Source organism: Rana temporaria, chromosome 8, assembly GCF_905171775.1.
Source record: "Rana temporaria chromosome 8, aRanTem1.1, whole genome shotgun sequence".
Classification (NCBI taxonomy): domain Eukaryota; kingdom Metazoa; phylum Chordata; class Amphibia; order Anura; family Ranidae; genus Rana; species Rana temporaria.
This window is the reverse complement of record NC_053496.1, coordinates 71,293,145-71,312,751: the sequence shown is the minus strand read 5'-3', so window position 1 is coordinate 71,312,751 and position 19,607 is coordinate 71,293,145. Positions and strand designations below refer to the sequence as shown.

At 39.0% G+C, this 19,607-nt stretch overlaps 1 protein-coding gene across 1 annotated transcript in view; it reads left to right on the top strand.

Annotated features, from left to right (window-relative positions):
- ARID5B (AT-rich interaction domain 5B) overlaps window positions 1-19,607 on the top strand; it is a 368,024-nt gene that overhangs the window by 58,946 nt on the left and 289,471 nt on the right. Inside the window, exon 3 of the mRNA XM_040361996.1 lies at window positions 14,679-14,904. Within this exon, the coding sequence (XP_040217930.1) occupies window positions 14,679-14,904 (226 nt within the window). The remainder of the gene's footprint in view (window positions 1-14,678; window positions 14,905-19,607) is intronic.

The window sequence follows — 19,607 nt, the reverse complement described above, 5'->3', positions numbered from 1 at the left end:
AAATAAAACCAGGCTTTTGCCCCAGTAGGATCACTACCTGAGATGCTCTGTGTAGCAGTAACATCTTATAAAATTTGTAATTTAATATATGTGTTATTACTAAGTGATTTAACGATCAATTGGTTCTCTTTTTAAATGTTCAGATTTGAAGGGAATGGAAAAAAAAATATATCTTTTAAATCTTGGTAATCCGTGTTTTGTCCTCCCTTTCCAAACCTTTTGTTTCACACCTTTCACTGGTTCAAACTTCATTGTGACTCTCTCAAAAACATGACTCATTTTAAATTGGCGTGCGTATTGTAATAAATGCTAAAGCAATTAAGACTACATCTGTAGGTGGCAGGGTTATTGGTCAGCTAATCATTTTCAGAGCTGCAGCTATTATCTGTTGGTTTCTTTATCTAACAACATAATGATACCAGAATGATGGGCTTCTTGATTCAGTTCATTGACATTGTGCTTGTCTAACATAGGCTAGGTCAGAAAGCGCTCTGAAATACATTGTAGCATCAGGAGGAATAATAATTCTTTACAATAACTATATAACTGGAGAATTGGTAAAGGTTTTTTCTTAGGATATGTAAAAACTGTTTTATAGGGGTCACTATGCTTAAGGCTCCATTCACATATGAGCGTATTGATTTACTGGCATTTTTTTAATCTTTTTTGCTGCTTTTTTTAAGCGTTTTAGAAGCGTATTACAAATGTTTTAAAGCATCAGGCGTTCTTATTTAGTCAATAGATAACAGTAGGGGGGGAGGGGATATTGCAGGTGAAGAGCTGCTATTTGAGCAGAAACTGCTAGTAAAATGTTTAAGTCTCAAATCTATGGGGCCAAAAACACTTGTAATCTGCAAAAAAATAAGCTTCAGTCGTTATGCTTCAGGTGACCGAACGCTCAGATGTGAATAGGGGCAATTAAAATGAATGGGATTTGGCTTGTTGAGTGATTCAGAGCTACAAACTTCAATCGTCAAATCGCTCAGATGTGACTGGGGCCCCAAAATAGTGCCTAACCGTTACTATAAGATTATATGGTGCCAGCTATGCTGTTGGCAATCATACAGAAAACAGGAGAAAAGCAGGGAGACCAGCAATTGATGTCTGGGAAGCAACCACTATTCTAGGGTCACTTTGATTTAGTTTTTCTGTTTGGCTCCTATTAAAGCAGAAGTAAACCCATCAATGTAAAATTTTTCAAAAAAACGTTAACATTCCCGGCATGCTGGGAATGCTAACTACACATTGGTTGTGCTTTCAACCAAACTGTCAAACCATCCAATGGCTGAGGTCATAACTGATCACATGTGCAGCTTCATGGCAGTTGAAGATTGAACCGAGGCCAAGATGGCAGCTTGCTTGGCTGAAAACGGTAGGAGGGTTTACTTCCACTTTAAGGGGCAGTTGGTACAGTACAGCCTACAGAAGTAAATGCAGTGATTTTCTGTTTTTACCCTAACTTCTGTATATTTAACTTTCACTCATTGTATTATATTAACACACACCTTGTTTTGTCAGACCACAAGTAAAATGGTTAATTCTTGCCTACATAACTGTGTTAGGAAAAAAATTAAACATTATTTGTACTGTTGAGATTTGAGATGAATTTATATACTTCTACGAATAGTACAGTTGGTGTAGGTTGCCAAAGGCACATTTTTGTAGTTGCTATGACAACTATGGCACAACACTTGATTACATAAATAAATGTCAAATAACTAAAAATAATTTTTCACAGTTGTAAAGTAAGATGTCCGATTGAAAAATGTTATAAAATGTGTCAGTAATTGGGATTCACAACATGCCAAGACTGATCACTGTATATCTAATGTAGACTTTTAAAAATGACAAAAAAAAGTTCCCATTTTTCAGGTTTTAGGAAATATATTTTATGACAGCGATTTTCCTTTGAATCTAGATTTTTTCCAGCATCTAAACCAGAAAGTTCACAGCCATTGTGTGTGTTTTTTTTTTTCAAGAGTCTTGTACATTTTTTATATTTTTTGACCTGTATATTACTAAGTTTGGAACTTCCTAAGTATAATTATTTTAATGTTCAATAAAGGTTTTTTTTTTATTATAAACATTAGCATAATTCACTTAGTTCCAAATTCCACAGGCACAAAATGTTTTTTTTTTCCCTCCTGATCCTAGATATGGGGGTTGTAAATAATTTAGCATGCGTTGAATCATCTGTATATGTTCTCTACCACTGAGATTATAATTTTCTCAAAACACCTGCAAGAGTAAATTATTAAAGAAAATGTAAATATTTTATGTTATCTTTAGTTTGCTAACTCTTTATTATGCTCAATTTGAATCTCCAGCTTGTTGGATCTTTGGAAGACATCTTACAAAACACAAACATGGTAATTATACCATATAGTAGTGACCGAGACTAAAGACTCAAAATTACAGCCTGGTACAATCTTCTTTTTTTTTTTTTTTTTTTTAATATTGTAAGTTATGGGAGTAAATTGTAAATTGCGTCATTTGTAAATAGTATACAATACCTACTTCTTTATGCCTACAGGCAGTTCACAAAACACCCTTTAAGATAAAAAAAATGTGTGACTTCCCACAAAATACCATTTGTGTGCAGCAGAGTCTACTGAATACAAATATATTCTATCAATACTATATCTATACTGAATGTTCAGGTTCATTATAGTAACATTCTGTAGATATTGTTGCATGTCTCTGTGGTAGCAGGCACAATGTGAGCCTCGTCGTAGGGCTCAGTGGGTACTGAAGGAGTCTGTATATATGCAAAGAGAAATGTATTATGAAGGTAAATATTAATATTGTTCTTTATACTGCAGGAGTAGGCTGCTTTTATCTATAAAATGCACTTATAGATGCTTTGAGTAGAATATATATAGTTCCCATATGTCAGTTTAGAAATGTACACATTTTTTCTTTTTGGGCACAGCTGATGGTACATATTGACCTTTTTATGCCCCTTCCCCACGGGCGCCTCCGTGTAGCGGATTCCACTTGCTCAATGGGGGATTGCTCCACTGATCCCCGCCAGACATTCCCGCTCTCCTTCTATTGGGAAATTGGATGAAAACAAATTGCCTATCCGTGTCCATCTTCTTGACGGATGGAAAATAGGACCACCAGCTGTCTGTTTTTTTTGCGGGTCAGATTGGATGGCAGCAGGTGTCAACAGACATGTGTCTGCTGACATCCACCGCTCCATAGGGGAGACTGGAGGGGCCGATCAAATCCGCCTGGAAAGTTGACAGGCGGACTTGTTCGGACAGCCCATGTGAAAGGGTCCTTAAGGATTTTTCTTCTGAAATCAAATTTGTGCAAAAGGTGGAACTGAAATTTAGGAGAAATGTTTGCCTCCTAGTATTATCATCACATATATTGTGAAGTTCGAAAGCTTTCGGGTGAGCTACAGGCTTGCAGAATAAAAAACTGACAAAATGGCCAAACCTAACCTAAACCTATGCATATACAAACTGTTATGTTTTTTATGTTTGTACCATTATGCAGCCCTTAGTTACTGACACTAATTTTGACTACAATTGCATATGGAGTAATGACCCAGTTTACAGTATTCTGTTTTGTGTTATCTTGTTTCTCAGCCCAGATGAGGAGGGAGTTTTGAGACCCCCTGAAACATGATGGATTTCCGGTTTTGTATCGTTGCAAAACTACTCAGGCCCTTCCACACTGAATCACTTTTGACTTATAATGGAAGGTGCCTTTTTGTTGTGCTTTTGAACCAAAGATGCAGCATGCAGGACTTTTTAAACACCTGCAGTGTGAACAAGTAACATAGAATTTAGCCCTGGTTAACATTGGTGTGATTTGACATGTTAAATCGCATGCCAAATCAACGTCTTTTGCCCACAAAAGAACCATCCGATTCGGTGCGACGCCGACTTTGCAGCGCCGCACCGATTCCCAAAAGCAGTTTCTATACTACTTTTGGTGATTTCAGGTGCGATTTCAATAGACATCTGTGCAGGAAACCGCACAGATGTCTCTGAAATCGTCAGACTGACAAGCAGCAATGAAATTGTGCGAGTTCAGCTGGGCTTAATGGAGAATCTTTTTCATGCACTTTTGGAAAATCATGACAAAAGTGCACCAATGTGAAAGGTGCCTTACTGAATTTATCTTAGCTTTTTGGTGCTTTCAAACTTTTATTGCTCTACATCCTACTACAACGACCCTTTGTGATACCTCATTTGACAGAGAGCTGCGTCCTAAAAAGTTAGATTGCGGTCACTGATTTTCATCCACTCTGACAGGGGCTATCTCTCCACTAGTACATGCCAAGCCTATTATTCTGTTGTATTACATCATAGATTATTTACAAAGTTGAGCAAGAATATTATGCTTGGGAATTGTTTTGCAAGAATTCGAACTGAATCAGAATTAACAATAATCCGACATAGTTATAGTTGTTTGCCTTGGTGTTGCAATATCTTTAGGACTGATATTAAACTATCCATTCTAAAAAGATACTTATCAAGTATGAGCTTGCCTGCCATTATACTAAAATATTTGGCATGTATATTTCATAAGAATGACATTTGATAAACGCCAGTGGAACATGTTTTTTTGTTTTAAGTGTTTAGCAATATTTGATAGCATAAATATTTGTCACTAGATATAACTTATGCTTCAGTACATTTTGAACCTTTCTGATTCATTGTGTGCAGGCCCGGATTTTCCCTCCTTTTGCCGCCCCAAGGGTGGGATGAGTGGCAATGGTGGTGGTTGGGGAATGGGATCAGTGGTAGGGGGGATTGAATGGGATGAGTGGCAGAGGTGGTGGGGGAATAGGATCAGTGGCAAGGGTAGTGGTTGGGGGGGATTGAATGGGATGAGTGGCAGAGGTGGTGGGGGAATTGGATCAGTGGTGAGGGTGGTGGTTGTTGGGGAAGATGAGATGGGATGAGTGGTAGTGGTGGGGGGTGGGATCAGTGGCAGGGATGGTGGTTGCTGGATGGGATCAGTGGTGGTGGTGTGGGGGGGGGGGGTATCAGTGGTGGTGGTGTGGGGGGTATTAGTGGTGGGGGTGTTATCAGTGGTACTAGTGGGGGGGTGTATCAGTCGCATAGTGGTGATGGTTGTGGCATGGGGGGGAATCGGTGGCAGTAATGGTGGTGGGGGGTATCAGTGGCAGTAATGGTGGTATCAGTGGCAGTAATGGTGGTGTGGGGGGGAATCAGTAGCAGTGTTGATATTGATATCAGTGCCACTCACTTGCAAATCGCTCGCAGATCAGTTGGTTCCCCCTCCATGCTAGGTTTTGCTTGGTCGGGCAGAGAGGATGGGCGGGGCCTGTGAGTACCCACGAGTGCGGGCAGAGAGGGCGGGGACTGTGCAGTGTGCCCGTGAGTAAGGGCGGGGAGGATGGGCGGAGACTTTGCAGTATGCCCGTGAGTGAGGGCGAGGAGAATGGGCATAGACTTTGCAGTGGTCTCATGAGTGAGGGCGGGGAGGATGAGCGGAGCGGGCAGAGATGATGGACGGAGCCGGGACTGTACAGTGTGCCCGTGAGTGCGGGAGGAGACTGTGCCCGTGAGTGAGGGCGGCGAGGATAGGCGGAGCAGCCCCTGCCCATTCACCCACTGCCGCCCCGAGGCCTGTCCTTGGTGGCTTTGTCTGGAATCCGGCCCTGATTGTGTGTGTTTTGAGCATATGCCCTTTTCTCCTACTGAATAATATATAAACCATTAACTATACAAAATAGTATCATGTATAATGGTTATTTTTAGTGATCGTCTAGTACTGGAGGATTATAAAATGTTTCTTACAACTAGGAGACATAATCATTTCATTCTTTTTCTGGCTCTATAACCCTATAGAAACAAACTGCTTTTTTTGTGTTTACAGTAAATTATACGAGAATTGCTAATCTCTTTAGCACTATAAAATAACACTTGCTCTTATGTTTTAAAAAAATCTCCTAAAGAAACAATGTCAGTGGCATCTGTCAGTGAAGAGTCTAACCTGAATTGCAGACAGATATCCAAAAGCCAGTCATACTGCATTGCTCATGTGCTACAAGGAGAAGGAGAGCACAAAGTGACAGAGGAGCTCATTAGCGCCCATTCACACCATGTTGTTCGATGTCAGGCATTGTGCATACTGTTTGCACATTTTTGGACTGTTGTCACCAGGGCTGTGGAGTCGGAGTAGGGGGGAATTTTGGGTACCTGGAGTCGGAGTCGGCAAACAATGCACCGACTCCGACTCCGACTCCTACTAAATTTAGATTGGAATTTAAAAAAAAAAAAAGCAAGTTTAAATGTCCCAATTCACAAAAAGTTATAATTAATGACTTCTCTACTGTAAGAATAAAGACCAATGCATGCAGTGCCTCACGTAACCGCAAAACGAACACGTTAAGTGACCGTGAAGAAGCATGCTTTTCATGTGCTTCACTATATGGCACGCAACGCACAATTAGGAGCTGCAATACTTCTACTTTCCATAGTGTTGTGTTCTGCTTTTACAGGGAACGCATGTTGGAGAACCAGTAAGTGTCCAAATTAAAAAATTTCAACAGGAGTTTTATAAAGCACTAAAAGAAGTTGAAAAGTATGATCGCTCATCAAAACATACTGTTGAAGAAGCCATCCTTGTTTATCCAGAGATCGTTAGTGATGTGGCCAGAATAGTTACTGCAATGCCACCCACCCAAGTCAGTGTCGAAAGATTATTTTCAGCCCTAAAAATAATAAAGTCTGACTTAAGAGCCTCTATGAAAGAGGATCTGGCAGAGGCAATTCTCTTCCTTAGAACTCTACATTGAATTGATTTGCATTTGCTAAGCCTAGAACTACATTTCAAGATTAATATAAACCATTTCTAGGTTTTGCAGATTTTGTTTTTGGTTCATATAGATGAGCTTTGTTTTTGTTCTAAAACAACCAAATAATGTGGTTTGTATTTTTGAACTGGTAAAGATCCTGTTCCTGATGTTTATGCCTGCTGCTACTATCCAGTCACTTGATTGTTTTCATTGTGTTTGTCTTTTGCTTAAACTGTGCAATACAGTAGACTGTTGGCTTCCCAGCCAGTAGTCCTGTGGTAGGTTGCGTTTCTTTCCCTCAAGGAATGTATAAAATACATTCGCATATTAATACAGAGGAGTCGGAGTCGGGGTCGGAAGTACATAAAACTGAGGAGTCGGAGTCGGAACATTTATCTACCGACTCCACAGCCCTGGTTGTCACACTTTATGCCTAGGGTCAGCCCATTCATGTTATTGAGCTACCCTATGCACAACAAAAAAACTAACAAAAAACAGCAGCAAAGAAGCTAATGCACCTTTTTTAAGCTTTAGGCTCAGCAGTTTGTAAATAGTGCATTTTGCAATACATTTTTTTTAATGTAAAAATGCATGTCTTGCTTTTGGGGCTTTTTGTGTGCATTCAATTGCTACTATATGTGAATGCAGCCTTAGTTTGTTGCTTATGGTATGACTGGTCACACATTGGGGCAGGAACCAGGGGGGATCATTAAAGCGGTAGTTCACCCTGACCCACATGATGTTACCATCGAGACAGGCATTGTAGCGCGAGCTACAGTATGCCTGTCCCGATTTTTTTAACCCCGTACTCACCTCGTAGTCGTCCATCGTAGATTCCGGCTCCCGCGGGGAATGGGCGTGCCTATGGAGAGGGAGGATGATTGACGGCCGGCCCTGGCACGTCACTCTCCCCGAAGACAGCCGGAGTAGGTCTCGGCTCTTCACGGCGCGTGCGCACAGGCTATGCGCACGCGTCGTGAAGACCAAGCCTATTTCGGCTATTTCCGGAGAAGCGTGACGCGCCAGAGCCGGCCGTCAATCATCCTCCGTCTCCAGAGGCACGCCCATTCCCCGGTATCTTCGATGGACGACTACAAGGTGAGTATGGGGGGAAAAAATTCGGGACAGGCATACTGTAGCTCGCGCTACAGTGCCTGATTTAAAGGTAAAAGAAAAAAAATTTTTTTTTTTCCTGTCGATAGGGTGAACCCCCGCTTTAAGTTTCCCGCCCGGTCAGACAGGGCAGTTCTGTGCTGCAGCAGAGCTGTGTAAATTTTAGCACTGGATGGGAAGAAATGCTAATCCTTGAGCATGTAAAACGGCTCCCATGCACATTGTGCATTTCATCTGAGTATTTAGCTATTTGCCTAGCGTTGCTTTAAAGTCTATTGATCGCTAGCAAATCACCTCTGTCCCACGTCAGTTGTTCCCTCCTTTGTAAAGAAATGGCAGTTTTCTTCCTTCTGTGAAGGTAGTCTTTATAGAAACTTCTGAGAACTGGAGGGAGTTAACCGTTTTGGGTAATGGGGGATTTAGCCTTCACTTTGAGTGTTTCTACAGAAAAAAAAATATTTTTTTTTTCCAGATTTGTACAATTTTTTTTTTTTTTTTTTTTAACTACTGTCCAGGGCTCAGGTATACATTTCCCCTCACTCCCTGTTGTGAGGACACAGAGAAAATTTCCAAATGGAACACCATGTTACCTGTGTTAAAGTGTAAGAAGGGGATGCTAGGACCTCTGACAGCTTTTTATTGCCAGTCTTCCCTGTTTCAGATTTTCACTCACTTCCTGTTTGACCTGGCATCCCCAGAACAGGAAGTGAAGGGAAAACTCTATAATAAAGGTCTGAAATGCAATAAAACCCAATAGGGGTTGTAAGCCTCCCCCATTTAATCTCAAGCTATAAAAATAACTTTCAGTCTTTAATGCTTTCCCTTATTGCATGTATGTCTTATTGCTAATTTGGGAGTGACTTGGTAGAATTGAGGGTACTGTTCTTTTATTGCCCCAGTCCTTCTTTAACTCTGTTGCTTAATGCAAATTAAAATCTTAATTTATTCATGTGACTAACAATTTATAGCTGGCTCATCTGCAGCCTTTGTTCGACTGTATTGTTCAGAATTAGCGGTATGTATTTAGTGCACATGATGCAGACCTGTAGTCTAATGTGCATGCATTACATTTCTTATGGATTTATCAAAGTAGTAAACACAGGGTAGTAATCAAGAAGCCACAGAACATTATTAAAGTCAGATGAAATTTATGATCACTTCATTAAATGTAAATAACTAAGAAGGCTGTCCCTTGGGGCAGCATTATTAAGGGGCTATAAAAGAGCTACACTACCATAAACATTGTAATTCTGTTAATCTTTCTGCCTATACCCCATTTCCTTTGCCCACACACACACACACACACACACACACACACACACACACACACACACACACCACACTTACTGTATTTAAATAGCATCCCAAAACCCCAAAAATGATAACTGGTGCAACAAATCTTGCATGTGCCCCAACTGTTCCCAGCCTGCTTTTCTGCTTATTGGCCAGTACAATTTATTTCCAAGCTCTGCAGTAAGTAAATTGAAAGAACAGCAAGGGGCGAGCCATATTTTTTCTTTTATGAAGCACCACTGTTTTTTTGGGCAATGAGGTACTATCTAAAGGTTGATTCTAGGCATTAGAGGTTCCAGTGATTTCTAGTGATTAGAAGGTCACAGTCTCTCTTTAACCACTTCAGCCCCAGAAGAATTTACCCCCTTCCTGACCAGAGCACTTTTTGTGTTTCGGCACTGCGTCACTTTAACTGACAATTGCGCGGTTGTGTGACGTTGCACCCAAACAAAATTGATGTTCTTTTTTTCCCACAAATAGCTTTCTTTTCGTGGTATTTGATCACCTCTGCGATATTTTTTTATTTTTTTTTACGCTATAAAAAGAGCAACAATTTTGAAAAAAAAGCTATATTTTTTTTGTTTTTGCTATAATAAATTTCCCCAAAAATATATGAAAAAATATATTTTTTTCCTCAGTTTAGGCCGATATGTATTCTTTGATAAAAATCACAATTAGCGCATATTGATTGGTTTGCACAAAAGTTATAGCGTCTACAAAATAGGGGATAGTTTAATGGATGTTTTATTATTTTTTGTTTTACTAGTAATGAAAGTGATGTGCAATTTTTATTTTTATTTTTTATCGTGACTGCGACATTATGGCAGACACATCGGATACTGTTTTGGGACCATTGTCATTTATGCAGCGATCAGTGCTATACAAATGCACTGATTACTGTGTAAATGACATGGGCAGAGAAGGGAATTAACCACTAGGGGGCGAGAAAGGGGTTAAGTGTGTCCTAGGGCATGATTCCAACTGTGGGAGGGATGTGCTACCAGTGACATGACATTGATCACTGCTCCCGATGACAAGGAGCAGTAGATCACTGTCCTGTCACTAGGCATAACAGGGAAATGCCTTGTTTACATCTCCCCGTTCTGCCTCTCCGTGACCCCCCCCTTCTAGGGGTCCAAAGAAAGTGAAATGCCCAGTAGGAACCTTGGAGGTACCTGTTATGAACTAAAAGGGCCATGTTAAACCCGGTAATTCTGATGCTTACCAGAATCACTGAAATGCAACTGCCATTTTTCCTTTTAGACATTGCTCTCTTCCTGGCTGAAATGTTGCAGTGCATCTTGATTGTTAATTATGGATTAGTGGCAGGTTGATATTTTGAAGGTATGGACAGAGGGAGCAAAATCGAAAAAGGTGAATTTGTCGTGTGAGAAAGCAGGATTATAATTCATTATGTATGCTTAAGGGTACTGTGTTAACTACAACAGGTGGCAGGAGAGAAAAAGTTTATAGACATTTCCTGTTTATGGCTTATTTCTATGTATTCAATATATCATACTTTATTACTTGCAGTTGAATAATTCTGATTTGAACTTTGGCTTTAAAAGAAACATATTAGCTTTTGAAAGCACATATATTTTCTTTGTGTGGTGAAATTGACCTTTTACATTTATGATGTTATCTGCAAAGATTCACTATAGAAATTTCAACAAAACATACCGATGTGGTAGATTTTTGTGTGCTGATGATTAATACCAGATGCCAGCATTTACTGCTCCTTTTCTTAAAACTCATTTTGGATTTGCATTCTGCAGGTCCAGTAACCTTTATTCAAGCTACAGGATATTCACACTAATTATAAAGTTGATATTGTGTTAACAGTTTTATGTAGCTATATTATACAGCATGGAATTTATGACAGAAGGCATGTTTCTGCTGCATTTACTAGCAAATTGTTAATCTGTAATAATTTGGTTAAATTCCCATTAAAGAATCTGTACAGTGTTAAGCCCTATCTATACATGCCTTGACTTGTGTTGCCCATATTTAGACAAATCTATGCCCATTGCTGGTAACACTGGCTCATTGTAAGTTTTGGAAATTGAGAATTGGGCAACTGGAGCTTAATTGTGTATTGGTGATTTGAGTTATAGACCGGCATTCAAGTTTAGTTCTTGTTTGTGAATTTGGTAGTATATCTAAAGGCAACTTTTGTTTCCTTTAGACATATTCTAGCCCCTTACTTAAAAAAAAAAGAAAAAAAGTGCAGTGCTACTTTGTGTAAACAAATTAACCACTTCACGCATTTCACTGTACCCATACATTGGTACTTTGATGCTAAATACCGTTGTTATGGCAGAAGCTCCCTGAGGAGAGCAATGCTGACTGTCAGTCAGCATAGTTTCTGCTCTGCTTCTCAGCACTCATTGGAAAGCTGAGCAGTGGAGGGGCGGGGACCAGCCATCTCGGCAGATCGCTGAGACTGGCATCAATCAGGGCAACTACCGGATCCAGACTTGGATATCGGGATGACGCGCTGCCCAGTCTGGAGAGTGGACTTCAGACTGCTCTCCGCTGAAAACGTGTCACAGGAGTGCAAAATGAATTGCACTCCTGTGAACCATAAGAGAAGCCCACCCTAAAAAGCTCAGGCTGGACTTCTTTTTTAAAGTACACCTGTTCTGAGACTTTAAACAAGTAATTGTATATTCATAACAAGCTGTAAAAGAGCTTTAAAACAAGACACCTCTGTCCTCTCTAGCTGTTTTTATTGTGAAGTAATTCATTCTCATAATGTTTCTAGCAGTTTACAAGCACCTGGTATGGTTTTACATTAGAGGCTGGTAGAATACAAAGATTCTGCAACAATAGACAACAAAGGGAACCAGCTGTGGATTGCACAGAAAAGCTGTGTGTCTCCATTCTCTGAATCGCCTTTGCCTGAGTTTGGCCCTGAAACGGAGCTAAAGAAGCACAGCGTTTCTGTGCAGTGCCCTCTGCAGCCGCCCCAGAGATATGTAAACCGGCTCCATAGAGAGCCGTAAACTTTCAGCTGTTATACAGAGAAACCTGCATCCAATTTGCATAGATGTGAACCCAGCGTCGGTGTCTCTGCTGTGTAGTTTAGTTGAAAGATGAATTACACCAAAATGCATATACCCAAGTTTTATTTTGCCATGTTTACATCATGCTGCTGGATACGCCTTTATGTCCCCAAATACAGCACAGAAAATGCACCTATTTAAGACAAAAATATTTATTTGGTTTAGGTGGGACCTTCCATTTGGCAGGACTTGTTTAGAAAATGTGCTGCTATCTTTTTATATCCATTTCAAAATCTATTGCAGAATAAGCTGCTCTTTGCTTCACTTCACTGCTGTTTTATAAACTAAAAATGTGTATAGGCTGATGATGGCTTCCATTAAATGATTCCAATGCCCTTTTTTCAGTATAAAAATTGAATCAGTATATTGTATCCAAAGCTTGAGAAAACACATGCAAAACAAAAGCCTGTTCTTTTGTCAAAGTTTCAAGAGTTTATATTAACTTCATTTCTGTAAAGATCAGCAAACCATTATTCATCACAGCATGACAATTTACATTTGCTTCTAAATGGACCTAAAAGTCTTCATTTACTATGCTGCCCTTCTTTGGCAGTGATGTGAAATAGCTGAACTGTTACACTGAGGAATTCAATTTTTTCATTGATGTGTTTTTTATACTTCAAAGAGATTTCTGCTGTAGTCGCTCTAGCTATTCCTCTCTAAATATGTACATATCTGTCTGTAAATGTATATATAATTTTTCATGAAATGTATAGCCATTTGCTACGTACACACATTGTTGACAATACACAACAACAATCAAAAGGTATGAGGACACTGCTTGTTACAGCTGCAGTTTAATGGGGAACAGGGAATGTTAACTAAATTGGTAGATAAAATCTTAAAGGGTGAAGGAATGACCGTGTATGCAGCAGCATATCTCCATGTATAAACCTATTTCAGAGGCTTACTAGCGCTCCGTGACCAGAAATGCTCCTGTGTACAAAGGGTATACATCCAAGTTCAGGTAAAGTCCTTAGGGTTATTTAGGGAAGCAGATGACGCTACATGCTTTTGTAGAAAGACATAGGCAGCATGCTTTTACATCAATGCATCTGTGATTTTCTTCTGAGTTACTTCTGATCTCAGATAGTGATGGAAAGTAAAAAATCTTAGTTGTCCCCAAACCAATAGGTGAGGGTAATTCTTTCAATGGAGACACCTATGCAAATGACAGGTGTTTTAAGTCTCTCCCTGTTGCACTTCTGGGACAGGAAGTGAAAGGGAATTGCCCTAATTGCCCTAGCGGGACACAGCAATGAACAACAGGGATGTAAACCTAACCAAACTCTGTCCAAAACTACAAAAAAGTTTTGACTATGCACTCAATTTAGTGGATCCGAGACTTGGATTTCTGCGTTTTTATAAAACATGGGAAAGGGCGCACTCCCAACCCAACCCACGGGGGGCTTGGTCATAGAGGAGGGAGTCAAGAGCAGATTTTTGAGTTGATACATAAAGATATTAAATATCTAAAAATGCATAATGTATATCATTTTTTTTGTTTGCTAGTTACTGTTTTGTGACATGGGGTACGATGCTACCTGGCTTGACCACATTTCAGTGCAACAATCTGTTCTGAGGCTCAACCCAGTTTGACTTACCTGAACTATTCTCCATAAGGACTATATAAATATACATCCGTGGCATGATATGCCTATATTTAAACAGTAGGGTTTACACTCAAATCGCAAATTGTTTTTTGATTTAAAGAGCACCTCAGTGAGTGGAATAATTCCATTTTAGCTAGGAGCTCCAACTGATGGTTTTCTGGGCATGTGGTAATCCATATGCTGTTTTGGGAAGGATTTCCATGTATGAATATTGTTTGACTTTCTTAAAAGTTGATATTTTATTCACCATATTTTTATCACTGCATCAACAAATATCCTTTATATAATGCCTCTATCACCTGAATTTTCCATCTAGCTCAAATATGTCAGCAGAGTGACAATAAGTCTGTTACAATTGTATTTGTATTCTTTGTTTGCAAAAAAAAAAGAATATTTTATTTTTAAACTCAACCCCTTCAGGTAAAAGGCAGACTGCTGAACAATATCCTGCACACTAGAGGTTTTTCCATCTAGGACTGCAAAGCCTCTGCTAATGGTCAGAATTCATCTTGAAAGACCTATGTGTTTTATTTTGTAACAATTCAGTGTGTAAATGTGTGGTGCACAAAAGAATAATACATTTTCTCTTTTTTTTTTCAATGCCATTCCATAACCAAGTGTTTTTCTGATTTCTGTTTTTATCTTCTATTAATAAAAGTGATGTTAAGCCTGAGCTGTCTTTTTATTGCATGAGAACTCTGTGGCCACTAAACAATATTACAGCTAATTTACCTAACTCTGTGTATAAATTAACAAAATATATTTGTGGTAATCTCATAATTGCAACTATTTTTTATTTTTCTTCAGGATGAGGTAATTGCGGTTTCAGAAAAAGTCATAGTCAAGCTTGAAGACTTGGTAAAATGGGCACACTTGGATTTCTCCAAATGGAAATGCGGTCTGCGTGCATTACCTCTAAAGCTCAAGGAACTGGGAAAAAATGGCCAGAAGGAATGTACCTTGAAGTACAGACAATCCATATTAAATAGTGGACTTAACTTCAAAGATGTGTTCAAAGAAAAGGCTGAACTGGGTAAGTTTTTACTGGCAATAGCCATATCCTTCTATTTAGATGTTACTGTGATTCCTAACAAAATGTTGCTTGGTGGTGACATAGGGTAAACTTAAATGTAAGGCCCCGTACACACGTTCGAGAAACTCGACGGGCAAAACACATCGTTTTGCTAGTCGAGTTCCTTGTGAAGCCGCTGAGGATCTCGGCGAGCCAAGTTTCCTCATTGACTAACGAGGAAATAGAGAACATGTTCTCTATTTGGCTCGACGGGTTCCTCGTCGGTTTCCTCGGCCAAAAGTGTACACACGGCCGGGTTTCTCGGCAGAATACGGCTCTGATCGAGTTTCTGGCTTAATTCTGCCGAGAAACTCGGTCGTGTGTACGGGGCCTTAGGGATAGTATCTGCACTGTCTACAAGGAGTCATATCAGAATATTTTCTTATCTTGTAAGCAAGAGCTTCTTAGTGATTGTGTCTTGTCTTGGTGGCTTTTTGTCAGTGATCAGACACTATAGTTGTCTTTTGAAAATATCTTTAATGATCTTGGACTGTTTGCATAACTGCATTCAATCTTTTAAATGTTTTGCCTGGATTTTAACTTTAAATCACTTGGTTGGATCTCTTAATATCACTGTATAATAGTATGAAAACATTTTTTGAATTCACAGTCAACAATTCCTATTTGTTAGAACAACTGTGAGAGGTGTATGGAAGAAACAATTTTGACTGTAATTTTTTTTTTTTTTTAAATACATAGCAAGCAAGACACGTACCAAAACTTTAAAATGAAAGTTCTTTTGTGGTTTAATAAGACTTCTGTATTAGTATGTATATGTAAGATCGTTGTGCTTTTCCATTTTCTTAAGCACAGGGTTCCTGGGCCTTTTTTTCTCCAAATCCAATGGAGTCCCAGAGCACATTTTTTGTTTGGTCGATTCCTCAGTTTCTCACATTATACTTCTTTTAGGTTTTTGTACATTACCCTAGCCTGTATTATACATATTTCATTTTGCAAAACATTCATCTTTCATTTGGTAGTAAAAAAAATGTTTGTAATTCTCAATAAAGTCTTTATGTAATTTTCACACCCCCATATATTTACCACACATTATAATCATCAAAGTCTTCTGAGAAAAACGATATCTTATTAGTGGACTTTGTGTATAACATAACAAAATGGTAAAGCTCAAAGTGAAAGTATGCTTTTTACTTTAACCATTTCAGCCCCGGAAGGATTTACCCCCTTCCTGACCAGAGCATTTTTTGTGATTTTAGCTGACAATTGCGCAGTCGTGCAACGTTGTGCCCAAACAAAATGTACATCCTTTTTTTTCACACAAATAGAGCTTTATTTTGGTGGTATTTGATCACCTCTTCCGTTTTTTATTTTTTATGCAATAAACAAAAAAGCGTCCATTTTGAAAAAAAAAAAGCAATATTTTTTACTTTTTGCTATAATAAATAACTCCAAAAAATAGATAAAATCTAATTTCTTCCACAGTTTAGGCCGATATATATTATTCTACACATTTTTGGTAAATTTTTTTTGCAATTTGTGTATATTGGTTTGCACAAAAGTTATAGCATCTACAAAATAAGGGATAGATTTATGGCATTTTTATCAAGACTGCAACATTATGGCGGACACATCGAAAGCACTTTTGACACTATTTTGGGACCATTGTCCTTTATACAGTGATCAGTGCTATAAATAGCCACTGATTTCTGTATAAAGGACACTCGCAGAGAAGGGGTTAAACACTAGGGGGCGATCAAGGCGTTAAGTGTATCCTAGGGAGTAATTCTAACTGTAAGGGGGGATTGTCTCTAGAACATGACAAAGATCACTGCTTCCAATGACGGGAGCAGTAGATCCCTGACATGGGTTTCTAGGCAGAACAGGGATATGCCTTGTTTACAAAGACATCTTCCCATACTGCCGCTCTGTGTCACGATTGTGGGCCGCCGACGAACATCGAGTTTGCGGGACCTGCGGGCATGTGCTCGCTAGGCGGCAAATTCAAAGGAACATACAGGTATGCCCATTTGCCTGCCTGTGCCATTCTGTTGATGTAAATTGGCGTGCGGAGGTTGGGAAAAGGGTTAAAAAACAGTTCATAAATTGTTAGCATAACATTAAGTTAAGATTAAGTGTTTGAACATAGAATAAAAGTGGGACTTTACTATATTCATACACTGCCTCCTTTATAAAAAATATAACAAAATAAATCTATTTTTACAAATGCATAGTTATGTAAAAAAAAAAGAAATTCATTACAAATAAGTACCATTATCCAAAAAACCAACATACATCATTCCCATCCAAATGAGATTTACCAGTGCAACCTAGTATTGGTACTCTATCCAGACATAAATAGATTTTTGGTCCGCAGGCTATGTGATGAGACCCTTTCTCGCCCGGTTCTGCTCTCCCGACACTCCTCTGCTTCTATTGGATCAGCTTGCAGATTGCAACGTCTGATGGTCCCGTCATCCAAGGTTCCGGGATCCGAATTACAGCTATGTGCCATTGGGACCCATTAAGAACAAACACCAGGCAGGCTGTATGTAAGTTCCAACAGGACTCTTTATTTCCAAGTACACAGCACACTTTTATACAGAATTTGGAACATCCCACTCCCAACAACCGCTTTCCTATTGGTCAATTGTAAAGTATATGCAGTCTTCACTCAGGTCCTCCTTGACCATGCAAATGAGGACTTGAAATAGTCAACAGGGATTGGTCCAATAGCTTGGATAGAAAGACTTGTGTATTGAGACAGAAGCCCCAGGGGGTAATCAATGTACACAATAACCCGGTCTACTTAATTACTACCTCTGAGAGGTTACATTCCTTTAGACAATAGAATGCTAATTCAATACAGCTGACAGGAGACTTCTGACCTTTAGAACAATACAAAGTCCCTTAGGGTAAACACATACATCTTCAAACATACATAATAGATTCAATTAACCTTCAATCCACAATTCGAGCCAGACGGACTGTCTCCGACACCCGCTCTTAACCTGCAGAACACAATAAAAGGTATTTCACAAGCTGGTTCCACTTAGCATTTCAATAGTCTGAGCTAAGCATTGAAGGGTCATTGTCTATTGACCTTGTCGGGACAACTAAACCACTTGTAATGTGTCCAGTATCTCCTGCAATGAACTGTCAGTAATGTCCCATCTTCTGATATACACGAATTAGGATTTCAAGTAGAAACATTCTAGCACTGCAAGGCCAGGTCCATGACAGGCTATATCAAGGCTCACGTTGCAAAGTGGCTTGTTGGGTTAAGTGTTTCACAGACGTAGTTTAGAAGTTCATGATAAAACTTTGAACTGGAAGGTCTGAAAAAGTCTCCCAAGTGATGATGGCTCCAGAGGACATAAATGCTGGTGGAATGTATCCCTCCAGTCAGAGGATAGTCTTCTTTAAAAGCATTCACTCAAGCCATAAGAGTGAATGCAAGATCGGTGGGGTCTATTGTAACTATTATGTATTATTCCTTTTAATAATTGTGGTACTCCTGAAATAGGGATAAATTCCCTTGTAGGATTAAAGTCGACCACACTACATGTCCACACTCGATGTGTACAATATTGTAAGGTAACTTGTCTTAAAAGGCGTACCACCTATATCGGCTACAAGAGGTCAGTATTGTTATCTCACATTTCAGAGAAGGTATCGCGATTCGCAAGCACAGGGAGGGATGGCTCCACTTCTCCCCCAACAAACTTTTGTTTGTAGGGGGAAGCGGAACCAACCCACCTTCTCCAGGTCATTTAGACAGCACACTTTTTAAAGCCAGTTACCTTTACACTAATGATCAGAACCCACCTTCCACCCAATACAGATGTGCAGCAGTAGATCCCTTCTAATAGTGGTGTTTTGCTGGCTGCAATCACTAGTTATGGTCTGGGGATCCTGGATTACAATAGTAGTTTCACAGACTTGCAATACCCTTTGTTCCAAATATTTTATATATATATATATATATATATATATATATATATATATATATATATATATATATATATATATCTCTCTATCTATATATATATCTGCTTGTTTTTAGTTTAGCATTAGTGTCAGAAATGCAATCTCTTAAATCTGCTATTTTTCTTTTTTTACCAGAAGCTGTAACAGTAGCATAATGTGTGTCAGCCTGATTAATGCATTTGCTTACCAGAAATGTCTGTGTATGCATGTTTTATATAGAACTAGGTAGCATCTGTGATCACAAGACGTGCAAAATGGTAAAAAAAAAATATAATAATTGTATGAGACAAAAACCCTGGGAAAAAACATGTTTGTATGTAAGAATATATCTTATGATGGTGATTGCAATTTACTTTTGTTGCCATTATTGGCACTGCTATTTTTGTTATTGCTACTGTGTATCTCCAGGGATGTTGATTTTTTATTTTTTTTTAGATGCAATTTGAAAAACAAGTCTGCTTTGTTATTTTAGGGGACCAAATTACAAAATAAGAAACGTTATAAGTTTGGCCTAGACTAATTGATATTTTTCTGGTATAAGTTTAAGCAAATTCTATTAATTTTCTCTTTTTTATGTTTTACAATGTCCCTTTAAGTGTAGCATAAATGCAGCAGAGTAGGCTTTATTGCCCTATAAATATGTCATTACAGTCAGACTACATTTATATTCTTCGGATTGTTATTTAAGCCTAGAAAATATGCTTTGCAGGTTGACT